At 28.7% G+C, this 17,394-nt stretch overlaps 1 protein-coding gene across 2 annotated transcripts; it reads right to left on the reverse strand.

Annotated features, from left to right (window-relative positions):
* Positions 1-3,695: 3,695 nt before the first annotated feature.
* LOC126686681 (BURP domain-containing protein 9-like) lies at positions 3,696-8,784 on the reverse strand. Of its 2 annotated transcripts, none has more exons than XM_050380834.1 (3): positions 8,721-8,784; positions 7,442-7,550; positions 3,696-5,467 (listed from the first exon to the last, which is right to left on the reverse strand). In XM_050380834.1, the coding sequence occupies exons 1-3, from the start codon at positions 8,763-8,765 to the stop codon at positions 3,840-3,842; spliced, it is 1,782 nt and encodes a 593-aa protein (XP_050236791.1). In that variant the 5' UTR covers positions 8,766-8,784; the 3' UTR covers positions 3,696-3,839. The 2 variants fall into 2 exon arrangements, with proteins under 2 accessions (XP_050236791.1, XP_050236792.1); XM_050380835.2 differs by having other exon boundaries at positions 3,696-5,464; positions 8,721-8,771.
* Between the last annotated feature and the right edge of the window lie 8,610 nt (positions 8,785-17,394).

Here is a 17,394-nt window from a genome sequence, read left to right on the forward strand (position 1 = left end):
TCTTAATTATGTTGTGATATTCCTATTTTACTCTCTCGAGCTAAAACCAAAACAAATAGCATAGGCTAAATGATCAGTTTAGACTAAGCATTAAGCACAATAATTAAAATAGAGCGAGAACAAAAACTCATAAATTCGATTCGAGCTATATGAAAACCCAGAAGTGCCCCTTAAGTTTCATGGAATTCAGGACTGAAAACAAACATTTTTGTCTTTTTAAATCGTAGAATCAGCAAAGTGCATGAACGTGCAAAATGGTTCTTCAGCAAAGTGCACGAACGTGCACTCCCAGACTTAGCCAAATTTTCACTTCTAAAAAACAATGCTCTTCGACACTTTTACACGAACGTGCACTTTTGTACTTCATGAAAGTGCACGAACTTGCACACCTATACTTAGCTATTTTTCTTCATCTTTTCACTAAAAACTTTCCATTCCATTCGTCATTTTTGCACGTTCGTGCACTAGAAAAATGCACGTTCGTGCAACCCAAAAAACAGCCTGAAATTTTCATTTTTGCTTCCCAACTCCGCTCTGATTAGCTCTGATGTCTGGAAACCTCTGAATTACATAAAAATTGCTCCAACATACGCCATAATTGCACATTCTACCTGAAACGCTCAAAATGATAATAAGTATCTAGATAAGTATAAAAAAAACAATATAAACATGCAATTACTGTATCGAAACACACCCAAATATATGAGTATTTCTACTTCTATCAAATATCCTCACACTTACCTTTTGCTTGTCCTCAAGCAAACACAAAATAATGTCACACACCAATCAGACAAACTTGCTACAATGCGTGAAACTAAAACATTTTCAGACTCTCGATCAAAATCATTCTTTTATGCCGAACAACATAATGTGAATAACAGTAAATTACAATACCAAATGCTCACACATAAACTAAGAACACTGAAACTACTCAAATGCACTCACTCTTGCATAAATTATTTCGATCACTACAGCAGTCTAAAACAATCTCAAAATAATAGTGAATATCAAACTCTCAGCGGAAAACAACATGTATGGAAAAAACTGATAAAAATCACGAAGCATGTATCTCATAAGGTACTCTCGCACACACAAATGTTTAAGGGTAAAGAAATCTGAAACTCTCACATCAATACATGCAATTCTACCACAAGTTTGCCAATAGTCCATAATTCCACTACTAAATAAAAAGAATTAAAATGAACTTTTCAACGGATTGTAACAGAGTTTGTGTTAAGGTATGGTAAAGGTAAATGACAAAAGTAAATATGATCTGATAAATTAATCAAATAACAAATGGAACTATAATTAAACACTTAAGCTCATCAAACTTTCAATCTCTTTTTTTTTCTTTACTTTTCAAGCCTCAAGTTCATTTCTTTTTCTGATTTTCATCTTTTAAGCTCAAATTTTCTGTTTTTTTTTTCTTTTTCTAGCTTTCATTTTCTATTCTTTTCCTGAACTTCAAAAGGCAACACCAATCATCGAAAAAAAGAGATAATCAATCTAAAAACATAAGCTGAGGATGTTATACTAGTTTCCTGCATACATCAATCAATTTATCAAGTCATTCGGTAGAAAGAGGTGAATGAGAAAAGGTAGATGTGTAAAATAAATGTAACAAGAAAAAGGCTAAGACTCAATTTGGAAAATCTAGGGGAAATGGGGTAGGATAATTTAAAGTGGTTTGAAAAAAAATGGGTAATCCTAGGTGCCATTTATAAATTTCAATTCAGTCAACTAATTATGCAATTTCACTACGGACACATGAAAAATTCTAAAGAATTAACAAATAGTGACTCACACCACAGTAAACAAAACATAGAAAAAAATATGCTCAATAAGGCTCAAATTAATCTATTAAATTGGGTTAATGGTCCGTGACTTGCTATACACCCTGTTTAAATGTTCAGAAATTTAATTTTTAACAATGTTCTTGCCAAATTATACCCTAAATTACGACGTTCAACAGAATTCATGCGTTTGCAAAGTACATATATTCACCTCAGTCCTATTAATTCATGTCGGCTAAAAGGCACGTTATTTAGGTGTTATTCACAACATGTTGTTCAGTCATAAAAACCAAAAGTAAACAATTCATTACATAAGGGAGACAAAAATAATTTTTCCAAGCATTCTAACATGGTATCACCATAACGTGAGCAACAAAAATAAACAGAAAAGGTAAGTGAGACAATATTTGACCATCATATCCACTATAAGCCAAATAATATCATAGTCATAACATCATAACGTTACGTTTCCTACAAAAAAAAATGATATAACAAACAAACATAACAGACTGACGCAACAGAAATATAATAGAAAATAAAAGAAAAACACAAATATTAGAACTGTATTTTGTTATGTCCTATAGACTCGGCCAATAAAATTGGCATACTCTAATAATCCTTGCTAGTATACACTTTAGATGTTTGAGATATGTATACTTTTTTTTTTGGATAAATGATTATTAAATTAGCTCAACCACAAAGCAGTGGCAGGCAAAAAGTTTTTGCGAGAAAGACAAAGCTACGAATAATTACAGAAAAAAATTAAATTTCTATAAACATCCTTAGCTAAATAATAAAAACCCTTTTGAATGATAAATATCTATATTTATAACAGGTTGACCTCGGTATGTGATTTAACTGTTGTTATTATACCGAGGTTGTTTGAATATAAATGTTTAAGAGATTTAAAATGAAAAACTTATAGTGGTTTTCAGGCTTATTCCGGGTTTCAGAGTGAGCACTCCATTTCCCAGCGGTGGCCTTGATTCGATATTCATGGTCATGACAACTTTGTTTCACTGGAAGGTTACTTGCCGAAAAAATCAAGATCTTGAAGCTGGTCTTTCTATTACCTTTGTTACTACAAAGAATGATAACATAAAAATGAGGTCATAAATACAAAAACAATCCTTCAACTTTAATGGAATAACCCATTTTTAAATTCATACACTGTAGCACTTTTGATTATTTGGCTCTTAAATTAAATTTTATTTTTTTATGTTCGTTCAACTTAGCAAAAACGCATGTTCAAATCTCTGAATGACAAAAACAACACCATTTAAAGTGAAAATTTGCATTTTCGAATATAATAAAACGACATCGTTTTCGCCATTCAGAAACTTAAAATGCGTTTTTGTTAAATTGAAGGGCCAAAATTTAGTTTAAAAATCAGATAATTAAAAGTAGTATAGCTTGATAACCTGAAAATGGATTAATCCAACTTTCATTTATGTTACAGTAATCACCTTAGAGAAAAAAAGTAAGAGATTAATAAACACCCAAATTCATAAAATTATTAATATGCCTATTATTGGTTGATCGTACTAATGTGAATTAGGATCTATCAATAATATCCAGTATATTGTATCTCTTTTTTTAAATAATAAAACCTTAAATTTTAAAAATAAAAATAATTATTTCGTCTATTCTAAATGTATAGTCACTATTCTAAATTTTTATTCAAATTATAGATATTCAATTATTTTTCAAGTGTATATATATATATATATATTTCTCATTACGTATTCTAGAATGTATTACAAATTACTTTCTATTAATTAACTTGGAATGTAATGTTTGGCAAAAGAAATTACATTCATGATTTTTGAAGCTTTCTTATTACATTTGTACTTAAAATAGCTTATAACAATTCATAACAAATATACTTGATGTATCCAAAACTAATTAAACAGCATTTCATTAGAACTTAGAACATAATCTGATACATATTACAAGAAACATAAGGGATTACAAAGCATGCACACTTTTTCAAAAGTGCCTTATTAAAGCAACATAATTGAACCCTAATTCAAACACTTGAAGCCATTATTTCTTAGATGTCCAAACAACAGTATCACTGCTAATAAAGTGGCAAACAGTTCCTTCACCAGGTTTGACATTGAGCATCAAAAATGCCAAGTGCTTCGGGTTCCAATCCGAAGTGTCGGAATGACAAATCGCGACAGCTTTGGCTTTGATCCCATCGGCACCTACCAATGGAGCTTGGTATACCTTAGTGGCACTTACTGAGTGACAATAATACACAGCGTAAGGATACTTTTGCTTGTGGCACACCACTTGGTTTTCTCCGATCATTTCAACTCCCATGATAGTGTACTCTTGAATCCTTGTTGGCCTCGCAACTTCATTGTAAAGTATTTGGAGTTTCTTACCAACAACTGGAATAGAAAAATCAATCAAGGATTCTAAAGATGTAGGGCAATTTTTTTCCTCTCCTTTGATTCCTTGAGACTCGCAGTCGATTATTGTTTGCTTTATAATCTTGGCTTGCTTCGAATCGGGTTTTATCGAGAATTTCTGCAAGATCGCTTGTAAATTCTTGCTCGAAAAGGGTATAGCTTCGGAATCTTGACGAGGTAAGAATTTAGCCTTGTTTGATGATTTGGTTATATGAAGCTTCATTTTCTGGCCAGCTTGTAGATCCTTTTGTAAAAAGAATACAGTTGAGTTAGGGAGGGCATGTTTATTTAAACCAATTTTATATCTTCTTTTTGATCTGGCATCACCGCCTTCTTCAAATGCCGCATTATATGCAATGTTATATTTTTTGTTTTTCTCGGCAGAATCGCCTTCTTTTAATGCTGCATCATATCCAATTTTATACCTTTGTTTCTTTTTGCTACCGTCGGCTTCTTCAAATTCCACATCATCATATCCAATTTTATACCTTTGTTTCTTTTTACTACCGTCGGCTTCTTCAAAGTCCGCATCATCATATCCAATTTTATACCTTTGTTTCTTTTTGCTACCGTCGGCTTCTTCAAAGTCCGCATCATCATATCCAATTTTATACTTTTGTTTCTTTTTGCTACCGTCGGCTTCTTCAAAGTCCGCATCATCATATCCAATTTTATACTTTTGTTTCTTTTTGCTACCGTCGGCTTCTTCAAAGTCCGCATCATTATATCCAATTTTATACCTTTGTTTCTTTTTGCTACCGTCGGCTTCTTCAAAGTCCGCATCATCATATTCAATTTTATACCTTTGTTTCTTTTTGCTACCGTCGGCTTCTTCAAATCCCCCATCATATCCAATTTTATATCTTTGCTTCTTTTTGCTACCGTCGGCTTCTTCAAATTCTGCATCGTCATATCCAATTTTATATCTTTGCTTCTTTTTGCTACCGTCGGCTTCTTCAAATCCTGCATTCTCATATCCAATTTTATATCTTTGCTTCTTTTTGCTACCGTCGGCTTCTTCAAATTCTGCATCATCGTATCCAATTTTATATCTTTGCCTCTTTTTGCTACCGTCGGCTTCTTCAAATCCCGCATCATCATATCCAATTTTATATCTTTGTTTCTTTTTACTGCCGTCGACTTCTACAAATGTTGCATCTCCATCTTTTGATTTCTTATCATCCATAGCTTGAAGCAACGATTGACCGCAGTTGAAGCCCATATCCCAGAAGAAAAACTTGCTTCCAGTTTCTGCTTTAAATGGCAAGTAAAAGGTTAAGAAAAACATATATTACTAACCAAATCTCAAGTGTATTAAATTTTAAAAACAGAAAACATGTATAAATATTATGATTATCAATTAGTATAAGATGGATTATTTCTGAAAAGAATCATAAATCATAAAGATATAACATTTGAGTAGCATGCATGTGTTTATATCATTTATAATTTATCTAATTCTTCTTACGAAAGGTACATCTTTAATAATAAATTATTCACACGTATGCATGTCTCTATAGTAAAGTTAGAGTTGTGTGTATATACTGTAAAGCAATCAACTAAAGACAGATTGAGGTTTTAGTTTATAAATATTCAGCGTATTTAGCCTATTTCATATATATACAATAATTTATTTCAATTTTAATAAAATAGATTTACGTAAAATAGAAATAAAGCTTTATTATAAAAAAAATTGTGCTTAAAAATATATTAAAAGCTATAAAAAGTGGCAAAAAAAAATACAAACTACTCAGAGGTTTCGCACAAGAAGTAGGTGTAAGACGATATATATTAAAAGTAACGACTTTGAGAGTTGAGCAAATATAAAGTTACAGACCCAAAAATAAGATACAATAATATTTCAAAAATTAAGATAACAATATCAAGCATCCCAAATTTTCATTTACGTAAAAGTTGTGAAAGAATTTCCAATTTTTGTTAGAGAAAATTGCAAAAAAAAAAGATGTCATGCATGACATATTGTAAAAAGTATAAATATGTGATCAAATTGCTAATTTTACTAAAGACATATTTTTGAATAATTATCCTTTTTAAAAGTATTTTTTATGACTAAAATATAAATATTAAAAACTTTTTAAATTTTTAGTGTGTTTATGGAAATTCATGCTTCAAGATTGTAAAAAGTTAACCGACTATTAATATTCAAATATGACACACCTACAATACATATTATACGACATGACATGTATAAATATATAGAGTTAAGTGTGTTATTATAGATCATACATAAATTTATTTAATATTATATTAATATTCACATTAATATCTTTTAAAATAAATAATATAATAATTTTAAAAATATAATATATATATATATATATATATATATATATATATATATATTAAAAATTTAATGAAATTATAATTAAATGGAGTACATATATAAACTTATTGTGCACATTTATTCAATTCTATAGATTGATAAAAACTTTAAGACATAGGCTATTTAATTTTTAAGAGTTGCTAAGTTCCAATAATATATTATTTTATTCATGAAACCAAATAAAATGTTTCAATCCCCAAAATAAAAAAATTTAATAATTAATTTATATAAACTTAAGTATCATATATGACCTAATAAAATATTTTATAATTTCACTGAATTTCAATTTTTTTTTTTCGAGTTAGAATTTAATATAGATTAGTTGTTAGATATGTATCACGTTAAATCAGTTTAAACTGTCTGTGTTGAGGCTCTTTCAAGAGTCTAGCCTCTTGAACTCATTGGCCAAAAATTAATTATTCTATTTACATGCATTAAGGAATATACTTTATATAAATAAAAATAACTGATAGATTAAAATTCAGAAAAAAGAGTTATTTATATCTCCAAAATTTGATTCGAGGATCAAGTGAGACTCTAATGTCCGAAAAAGTTTAAATATATTCCCCTAACGTTTTAAAAATGAACAACCAGACCTCCCGATTTTGACAACCAGACCCACAACGTTTCATTTACGAGTCAAAATCGGGATATGATTGTTCACTTTTAAAATGTTATGGCATATTTGAATCTTTCCGAATGTTAGGAGCTCATTTGATCATGTGGACAAATTTTAGGGATATAAATGACTCTTTTCTCTATAAAAAATAAATAAAAAATTGAAATAATCATATATCAATTATATGATATTTATCTTTTTCCACTTCAATAATAAAAGATATGAAACTTATAAAAATATAGATTGAAATCAAAGTGACACAAACCAGTAGGCTGAATGAGTTTTTGAAGTTCATCAGGAATTGGAGTATTTGGTAATTTGGAATGCCAGTAGTCTTCAGAAGGCACAGAAGCATTGCTTCCTACCAGAATCAACTGTAATGTAATAGTTCAGCTCAATTTAGCAATGCATAAAACCAAAGTTAAAAGTACGAAAAAAAAAATCTTATAAATTATTCAAAAAAAGCATGCAATTTTTTTTTTAGATTTTTTTTTTGTGACGAGGACTTACTCTATTGAGCCGAAACTCAATATCATTGTCAAACCCCGGGATGTGGACCGCCCGCAAGCCCACATACCTGGTAATTCCGGACTATAATGGCCAGCAATCCAACCTCAACCAGTCCATATTAAGAAAGAGCGTAGCCGGGGTTCGAACCCGCGGCCTTTGGCGTCCATATGGCTGAGGTTTAGACTACTAAACCAAACCCGTGCGAGCTTTTTTTTTCAGATTTTTTAAAGCACTTGAACCTTTAATATTTTTAAATAGTACAAAATCTTTAATTGCTTTTAGAAAAAACAATCAAGTCAATTTTAATTTATTTTTGAACGTTTAGCCCAACACATTTTCAGTCATTTTGTGTTTTTTGCAAGTGCTATGCGAGGGTTTACTTGCACCATCTAAAAACACTAAAAATTTAAGGCTTAATGGTAGAAAAAACCCAAACCTTTGCAACTTGTTGCAATTATATCCAAACCTTTTAATTTTTGCAATAATATCCCAATTGCATTTTTTTGTTGCAATAATATCCAAATTGCATTATTTGTAACAATAATAGTCAAATTGATGGCTAAACTTGTTGTTTTCAATTAAGATATTAGGCTATTATTATTTTTTGGTGTATAATAATATAGTAAAAGTCTCCAAAAATGGCAAAAAACTCAAAAAAAATCACATAAAAAATACAATTTGGATATTATTACAACAAAATAATACAATTTGGATATTATTGCAAAAATTAAAAGGTTTGGATATAATTGCAACAAGTCGTAAAGGTTTGAGTTTTTTTTGCCATTAAGCCAAAATTTAAATAGTAAAAAAAAATGGAAGAGTTATGTGCTCTTTCGAATAATTTGAGGAATTTTTTTGTACTTATAACTCAAAATTAAAGAATTTATATCAAATATGCTAAATTTTTCATATTTTATGATGTGAAATATTTGTAACTCTATTCACAAATGATGTAATAAACAAAATCTATATAACAATTTTTTTATAAAGTACACAAAAACAAAAGAGAAACTAAATAATTTGTGAATGCTTACACAAAATACAGCAAAAAGAGGAAGAAGAAACTCCATTGATGTCATGAGACACTAACTTTGGGATGCAATTATAAGCTCAATACTCACCACTTATTTATAGTAGCTCCTTAACATAATGGGACAAAATACTATATATTTTTTATTCTTTTTAAAGACCAGCAAAACTGAGAGAACGTGATTTTATGTCAAGTGGATATTGTTCAAAAAGAAAAAATGTCAAGTGGATGTACAAAAAAAATTAAATGTCAAGTGGATGTTCAAGTTTGACTAGTTTATCTCTAACTTAAATCTAGATCTTGATTTTAGAAAAAGAACATCTAAATTTTGTTTGATACTGTAGTGAAGGAATATTCATAGAGTATGCAACGGTGAGGAAAAACCGAATCATACCGTAAAATCGAACCAAAACAAATCAAAATTGACAATGGATTAGCTAAAATAGTTCAGTTTGGTATAATTTTATTAAAAATTACGGTTTTCGGTTCTGGTTTGATTTTAGACCTTAATGGATCCAACCGAATCGAAAAACCAAATAAGTGAAACTACATCGGTTCTATTATATATAAATACTCCATTAAAACCCACAACCTTATATATGTCAATTTCTGCCGGTTCTCCCATAAGACCATCTCTAATAGGATTCATCAAAATGAAATCGGTGACTCTTTTTCCTCTTCTCCCATCGGAAATGGTTAATGGTTTTTTGTCTTCATCATTTTACTTTATAAATATAATAATATAATATAATTAAATTAAAACTTAATACTTATAATTCGTGGGTGTATTTAAGTAATTATTTAATTATTAAATAGTAATAGATTAATTTTACACATAATAATATTAAAATATATTAATTATTTATTTTTCATTATAATTTTTTTAAAATTAATATGAAGACATTATATAAATAATTTTACGAGACAATAATATTTATTTTAACTAATTTTTTATTGTGTTAATTTAAATAAATTAACGTGATATTTATTTTAAGTAATTTTAATATAAATTAAGTTTTAATAAATACAAGATTTGTAACAAAAAAATTAATATGTGTTATTTTTTAAAATATAAATAATACTATATATAATAATTTGAACGAGCATGAATACACATAAGTATGTAGGAGTAATTGGTAAAAAAACTAAAAAACTAAATATAGTTAAAATATCAAAATGTAAAAAATTATTTAAGAAAAAAAAAACAAAAGTGATGACTTCTATTAGAATGAATTTATTAAAAATTCATGAAATTGAAAAATGATGATTTTCTTTTTAATATTAAACATTGGAGATGCTTTAACCCTAATTTTCTCATTTCTCATTTCTCTTTATCCTCTCCATTCTTTTTCTTATCTACTAATTGAATCCAAAACTCCTCTGTATCGTGGAAGGTGACTTCTTGTTACACATGTACATTCACCTGCTCTAAGCTTATTCATCTAACTTGCCCTGAACCCTAATTTGCGAGTTTTTCATTACAATGATTCGACAACAATGGATGCATTTTTCAGGAGTTTAACTAGGGCTGGTTTTTTATTATAAATGTAAACATTCGTCTTCTGTTTACTCCAGTTTAGATTTGTTTAGAAATCTGAATTCTATCTTTTTGTAACTTGCTTACTTCTCTCTCGGACTCGTACCCTTAAAATGACATAAGTTTTGAGTAGGGTTGTTTTGCCACTTCTTGTAGCTTTCTAATAAAGCTTTTATTAAAAAAAAAAAACTAACACTTATTTGGATCTAATTTGGAAAGTGAAGTTCTTTTCTATGTGGTGAGTGATTTAATGAACAAAGGATCACTTTACCCCCCGAACTTGGCACAAAATATCAAAAACGTCCAAATTAGCAAAACCGTATCACTTTTACCCTGAACTTGGCAAAACCGGTTCAAAGACACCCCTATGCTGATGTGGCACCTTAATTGGAGAGTGAGATTCTAAATTTAAAATAATTAACTCTAATTAACCCTAATTAACTTAATCTAATTAAATATTTAACCCTAATCAATCTAAAACCCATCTTCTTCTTCTTCTACCTCCACCACCACTCTTCCTCCATCAATTACCACAAAAAATCCATTAACCACCGGTGGAACCTATCAGTAACCGCCCAAAACGCCATCCCGCCAAAAAATGGACTCAGAGACGAACTGAGTTCGTCTCTGTTCGTCAGAGACGAACTCAGTTCGTCTCAGCATCTGAGACGAACTGATTCGTCTCAGAGAGACGAACTGGTTCGTCTCTCAGATGAGAGACGAACACGAACCCAGATCTGGTTTCGTTTGTGAAGATGAGCAGCTGCCGGAATCCGGCAGCTGCTCATCGGATTTTTAAAAAAAAAAATTGTAAAAAAAACAAAAAGGTCCTTTATATTTTTAATTAATATAATTTTAATATGTAAAATTTTAAAATTAAATTGTTTTTTTAATTATTATGGACTAATTTATACAATAGTAAAAGAATGAGGATCATTTTAAAACTTTTACCACTAAAAACCACTTAAGGAAACAAAACCACCACTAAAACCAGAGAGTGTAACTCACTCTCTTAGGTGAGAGTGGGGAGGGGGGGTTTTGTACCAAATTTGACAAGTTTAGGGTAAAAGTGATCCCGTTTTGCTAATTTAGACATTTTTGATACTTTATGCCAAGTTCAGGGGGTAAAGTGATCCTTTGTTCGTGATTTAATATTTCACTTTTGCTCCGCCGTGTGCATATCAGTCGGAAATTGTTGGAAAAATATGTTGTTGTGGAGGTTGTGCGGAGGAGGACGAAGACAGATGACTTGAAATGGTGATCCGATCAAATCAAACCGGTTAAACCGATATTTTGGTTCCACAATCCGAATTAGTGAAATTTAATTTTAATTTTTATAGAGGTGGTTTGATTTGATTTTTGTACATTTTGAACCAACCGAACCGAACCATGCTCAATCCTAACTGTATATATATATATACATTTTACACAATTTATTATTTTAAAAATTTAATGAATTTAATAAAATTTATTTTAACCCCACTTTATAAACTCTTCAATTTTACTCTATTTTACATATTCGACTTTAAATTGTATACTAAAATTTTAACGACTTTCTTATCAAGAGATGAAAAAATTCAAAAAAAAAAAAAACAAAATTTGAGGGTAAAATTATATTTTTTTTTCACTCAAAAGAATTCAAATAAGTCCTCTATATTTAAAATGCAACTTAAAATGCTAATTAATTGAAAATTTAACTAAATATAATTAAACCGAAATAAATTTATCAAACTATAATTAAATTTTATTAAAAAAATTAAAATTATCAAATTCATTCCAACCGAAATCCTCCGACTTGCCGCCCATCTGAACTGGTTTGTCTTCCTCTATGGAAGATGGATCGAGGAAGACGAGATCTCATCAGCTCGTCTTGCTACATGGAAGACGAGCTATGGTTCATTTTCTATGGAGGAAGACGATCGTCTTCCACCATCCATGGTGAAAGACGAGTCGATCTGGTTTATCTTTTTGAAATTGAACTCAGATTGAGTTTGTCTTGAGGAACAGAAACAGTTGGTCGGAGGGCGTCGACGAGGTCGGAATAGGGCGACAATGGAGTCAGAGGTGTTCAAATGTCAGGTTGAATATAAGATGATTAATATCATTAATTTATATTAATAAAAAAAATATTATTATTATGTATTATTATATTTTGACTTTGTGGAAATTTTTTTTTATTATATTTATAACATTAAAAGTTTTTTAGACTATATTGTAAAAATAGTCGATTTATTTGAATTTTTCTAAGTGAAATAGAAGCCAATTTAATGTTTTAGCATACGATTGAAAATCAAAAATGTAAAATAGCATAAAATTGACGATTTTACAAAATTAGATTGCAATTAAAAAAGAAGTTAAAAAACCGGTAATTTTCTAGACATTTTATCATTTATTTTTAATGTTTACACTTTATCCTCTTTATTTCACGACTACTTCGTCTGGAGTATTTATGCTTATCCATATTATATAATCCTATTAGTATACAAGCTCAGAGTTCTCTTTTAGTATTTTTTTGGGATAAATATATGATAGTTCTATTTATTTAATTCTAAAAAAATCCCGATTTGATTATCAATTTTGTTTCGATAAATTATATAACTTTTATGACAAATTACTATGAAATAATAATTTTAATTTGTCCCTTTAATAAGTAAGATGCAAATTATATCAAAATTATAGAAAATTCAACATTATCTTTAGTATAAGTTCAATAAATTATTATTTTTATGAGTAAAGTTTTTTATAAAAAGACACAAGTGGCGAAACCTCCACGCCGCTAAAGGCTACGACTTCGAAGAAGGAGGGAATAAGTTAAGCCAAAAAATATAGTCTGGATTCCTAGATATATCTAAATCTGAATATATAAAAGAAGAGTGTTACATTTGTAATGAAAAACCGTTCTAATGAAGCAACTGTAAATAATATCCTTTAAAACCGAATTTTTATGCTGAAAAACACGATTATTACGACATTTACAAACCTCCCAAATGATGATAATCCATAAACTTGTCCATGAATTAAAAAAGGGTTAATTATATATAAAATCATCACCTTTACACGAATTCTCAAAAATAACACGACCTTTAAAATGTGTCAATTCAGGGCATCACCTTTCATTTCTTTTCAAAAACAACATGTGCACGTTTTTTGATAAAATTTTGCTGACTTGGACACCCGATAGGAGTGCCACGTGTCATGCCACGTCAGCAAAAACGTCACTAAAAATGTGCCCATGTTATTTTTGAAAAGAAATGGAAGGTGGTGCCCTGAATTGCCACGTTTTAAAGATCGTGTTATTTTTGCAATTTCGTGTAAAGGTGGTGATTTTGTATGTAATTAACCCATTAAAAAATGGGTTAATGCCAAAAAAAAATCATGAACTTTACACATTTTTTCATTTTAATCACGAAGTTTAAATTTTCTCATTTTCATACACGAACTACTATTTTTTCCCAAATTCATACACGGTGCTGAGGTGGCACCCATTCATTGATGTAAAATGACTTCCACCTCAGCGAATTACACCAATGGAGCCGTGACACCTCAGCACCGTGTATGAATTTGAGAAAAAGTGGTAGTTCGTGCATGAAAATGAGAAAATTTAAAGTGCATGATTAAAATGAAAAAACATGTAAAGTTCGTGAAATTTTTATGACATTACCCCTTAAAAAATCCACTTTTCAGAATGATATCAATTCATTAAAAAAACAATCCTCAAAAGAAAAAGGTATAACCCATGTGATTCCCATACGTAATAGAATCTTAAACGAAATGTTTCTTAAATAACCTTAACTTTCTTGTCAACTGCAAACTACTTTGTTCTGTAATTCAGGGTCAACTTTATCTCTCCGTGATTTATCGACACTAGAGGATATGTTACTTTTACATTTAGATACTTCATTTTTATGGATTCCACATTGTGTGACGATGATACTTGCTTTTGATTGTTGAATTTGATTTCTACTGAGCATGTGTGGTTCATGTTCGGTTTATGAATGATGAACTATTTTGTGTCTTCATTACTTGATGCTTTCAGATATCATCGACATGTATCATCAATACATTTTACCCAAAGTTGCTTTTGACATGATTTAACTATTTCTTGCTGGTAGTGATGATTGATTACATGAACTTGTAAGATTGCTTAAAGAGTTTCTTTCTCTTTGAAATATTTTTCAACTCTCGATTCTATTTCTTTTAGTGATTGTGATACTGAATCTTAATTTTTCTCCTTTCCATTTGGCTCATAGTTGGATTCAATTATATCTATCACAAGAAGTCTAGTGTATTGTCCTATTTCACAAAATGTATTAGAACCGTCTCTACCATATATCAGCAATGTATCTAAGTCTCTATTTGGTTATGAAATACATGTTGAAATACTTCTTGTAGTTTATATATGTGCATGTATCTGAAAAGTATAATCGCAATTTTATTTCTGAGTGAAGGAAGGTGCTGATGTAAAGTTTTGTTTTTTACTTGTAAAAATGATAAGAATTTGGGTTGAATGGTATTTTGTATAATTGGTAGGCGTTGTTTTGAGTATTTTGTGGTTTTCTCGATAAAATAATTGGTGACTATCCATTCTTATCAATTTTGGATATTTGCTTGAACTTTGCGTCACCTCACATGCATGGACGAATGTCGACGACCGACGTGATATATATATATCCAAACATTCGTACAAAAATTTAGTAATGAAAAAACTCTTAACTTTTTATTTTCTAATTTTGTTTTTATGCCACGTGATTTTTATATTTTTCCTAAAATGTTAAACTAATGAATGCTTCAGTTTTGTGACTTTGTCTAAAAATAGAACATTTATTTTTTTCAAATATACTAATTACGTTTCCATTTTAAAAGCAAAATATTTCATTTTATATGTCCCATTTAAAAAAATTATATTGTACTCCCTCCGTCCCAGTTTATTTGTCCACTATTCTATATTTAGATGTCCTAAAATGATTGTCACATTTGTATTATATACACATATTTTCCTCTTTTACCCTTAATATAAATGGATATAATTTATAAAATATTGGCATTTAATGTTATTACTATTATTGTATTGACTATTTTTTTTTCTAATATAGTAATTCTAAATTAACTCAATAATCAAAAAGGGTACAAAAGGAAGAATTGTTAGTAATTAAAGTTTTCTTAATATGTATGAAATTAGAAAGTGGACAAATAAAATGGGACGGAGGGAGTATTTTTATGCTAATTATATAATTTTTTTTCTTTCTATAGTTAATAGTTATTAGTTTATATGTAAAACTATTATTAATGGGAGTGGCTCCCCTCAAGTCTAAAATTCCTCCATTTCCCTCAAATCCATTTAGATGGATGACACATAAGCAAATTGATAAAGAAATTATCACATTAAATCAAAATATACTTATGTGTCATTTATCTAAGTGGACTTGAGAAAAATGGAGGTTTTGTAATAAGAATAAAATAAAATAAATTATAGTAATCAATGCTTTTTTAATTTATGTATAATGTCATGCATTCCTTTTTAAATAAAACAGAGAGAGTATAATTTAGTGTATTTTTAAAAATATTTTTATTTTATTTTATTTTTCAAAATAGAAAATATATTTAATATGAAAAGTTACATTTAATTTTAATTTAATATTCTTTAAATTTTAATTTTTTATTCTTTATTTCTTCTATTTTGCTTTAAATTAATTTTTCTTTTTTTATCCCTTCGTGTTTTTCAACTTGTCATTTTCTTAATTAAACTGAGAAAAAATTGATTTAGCAGTTCTAATTCTAAAAAAAACACTAATCTAAAATTAGTTACCATAGTGATTAGATAAGCTTTCTATTTTAAAACAAACAAACAAAATTTTACTCAATTTTAATTTAAAAATATATGCTTCATTTTTTTCTCGTTAAATTAATTTACTCGTTTATTGTTACATTAGTTGATATAAAATGATGGATTAAATAACATACTTTTATTTTATAAGTTCTTTAAACATAACAAAGAGTAAGCTCATAAATAAATAAAAATAACCACGAGTAGGTATGCGCTCTTTAAATTTCAATTTGTACATTTAACAATAAATGAAACTTTAATTGTCTTTTTTATAATTTATCCAATATAATTTTTGTTATCAAAGTCTCGTTAACAAAAAATATTTATACCAAGTTATTCCTTGGTAATAAAAATATTAAAAAAAGTAATTAGAATAGTTATGTTAGTTAAAAAAATTAAAATATTCCTATTAGATTTATATAAATGTATTAAATAATTATATTCCATCATTAATATATAATAAGATATGGTCCATTTACTAATCGAAGATATTATTTAGTATGTAAATTGTTGTTTTTTATTTTTTATGACCCACTATTTGATAATTTAGGGATCCGTGATAAAATAAAAAAAAATCTAAGAAATTTAAGAAGAGGTGGGCCTTCAATTGTAGACAGCAATTAATAGAATTGGACCATCTACAATTATTCGAACAGAACATTACACAAAATACTACAATAGGAAGTTTTATTTTTCAAAATACGGTGCTACAAATACGGCGCAATTTTTTTATTTTTTTATTTTTTTATTTAATTATTATATTTTTATTTTTTAAATTTATGATTTATCCTTTTCATTTTGTGGTGGTGGAGGCGGTAGCTGCTTCTTCACTTCAACGACGATTGTTGCGACTAAACTTCCCATCTCCAGCAGTTTGAAATCCATATTAGCATTTTCTTTTATAGATCTGGCAACTGAAGTGACCGAAAATATTTGAAGACGAACCGTATAGGTCGGTAATTTGGTTTAAACCAAAAAAGCATAAGGAAATATTGTAAAATTAAAAAAAATTGATTTTTTAATTAGTTCGGTTAACTTAAATGATTCAAATCGAAAATCAAAAATAAAAAACTTTAAATAATAAAATGGCAAAAATACTTAAAAACCCCCCCAACTTTGACTTTGTTTTCAATTGCAACACCACGTAGGAGAATTTTCAATTACACCCTATTTAGGGTTTTCAGTTTTCGTCTGTACCCCAATTGACTAAAATGACCTCTTTTTATTTAGAAAAATGTTTAAATTAATCCTTCATATATTAATTTATTTGTTTTTTTCAAATTAAAAAAATAATGATACAATCCCTCTATTTAGTTG

Source organism: Mercurialis annua, linkage group LG6 (assembly GCF_937616625.2).
Source record: "Mercurialis annua linkage group LG6, ddMerAnnu1.2, whole genome shotgun sequence".
Taxonomy (NCBI): Eukaryota; Viridiplantae; Streptophyta; class Magnoliopsida; order Malpighiales; family Euphorbiaceae; genus Mercurialis; species Mercurialis annua.

What these genes read in the sequence shown, in the direction of transcription:
- LOC126686681 (XM_050380834.1), bottom strand. Translation starts at nt 8,765, where the DNA reads ATGACATCAATGGAGTTTCTTCTTCCTCTTTTTGCTGTATTTTGT. An exon ending in CTCTTTTTGCTGTATTTTGT is followed by an intron (nt 7,551 to 8,720) that starts GTAAGCATTCAC and finishes ATTACATTACAG; the next exon opens with TTGATTCTGGTAGGAAGCAA. An exon ending in AAAACTCATTCAGCCTACTG is followed by an intron (nt 5,468 to 7,441) that starts GTTTGTGTCACT and finishes TGCCATTTAAAG; the next exon opens with CAGAAACTGGAAGCAAGTTT.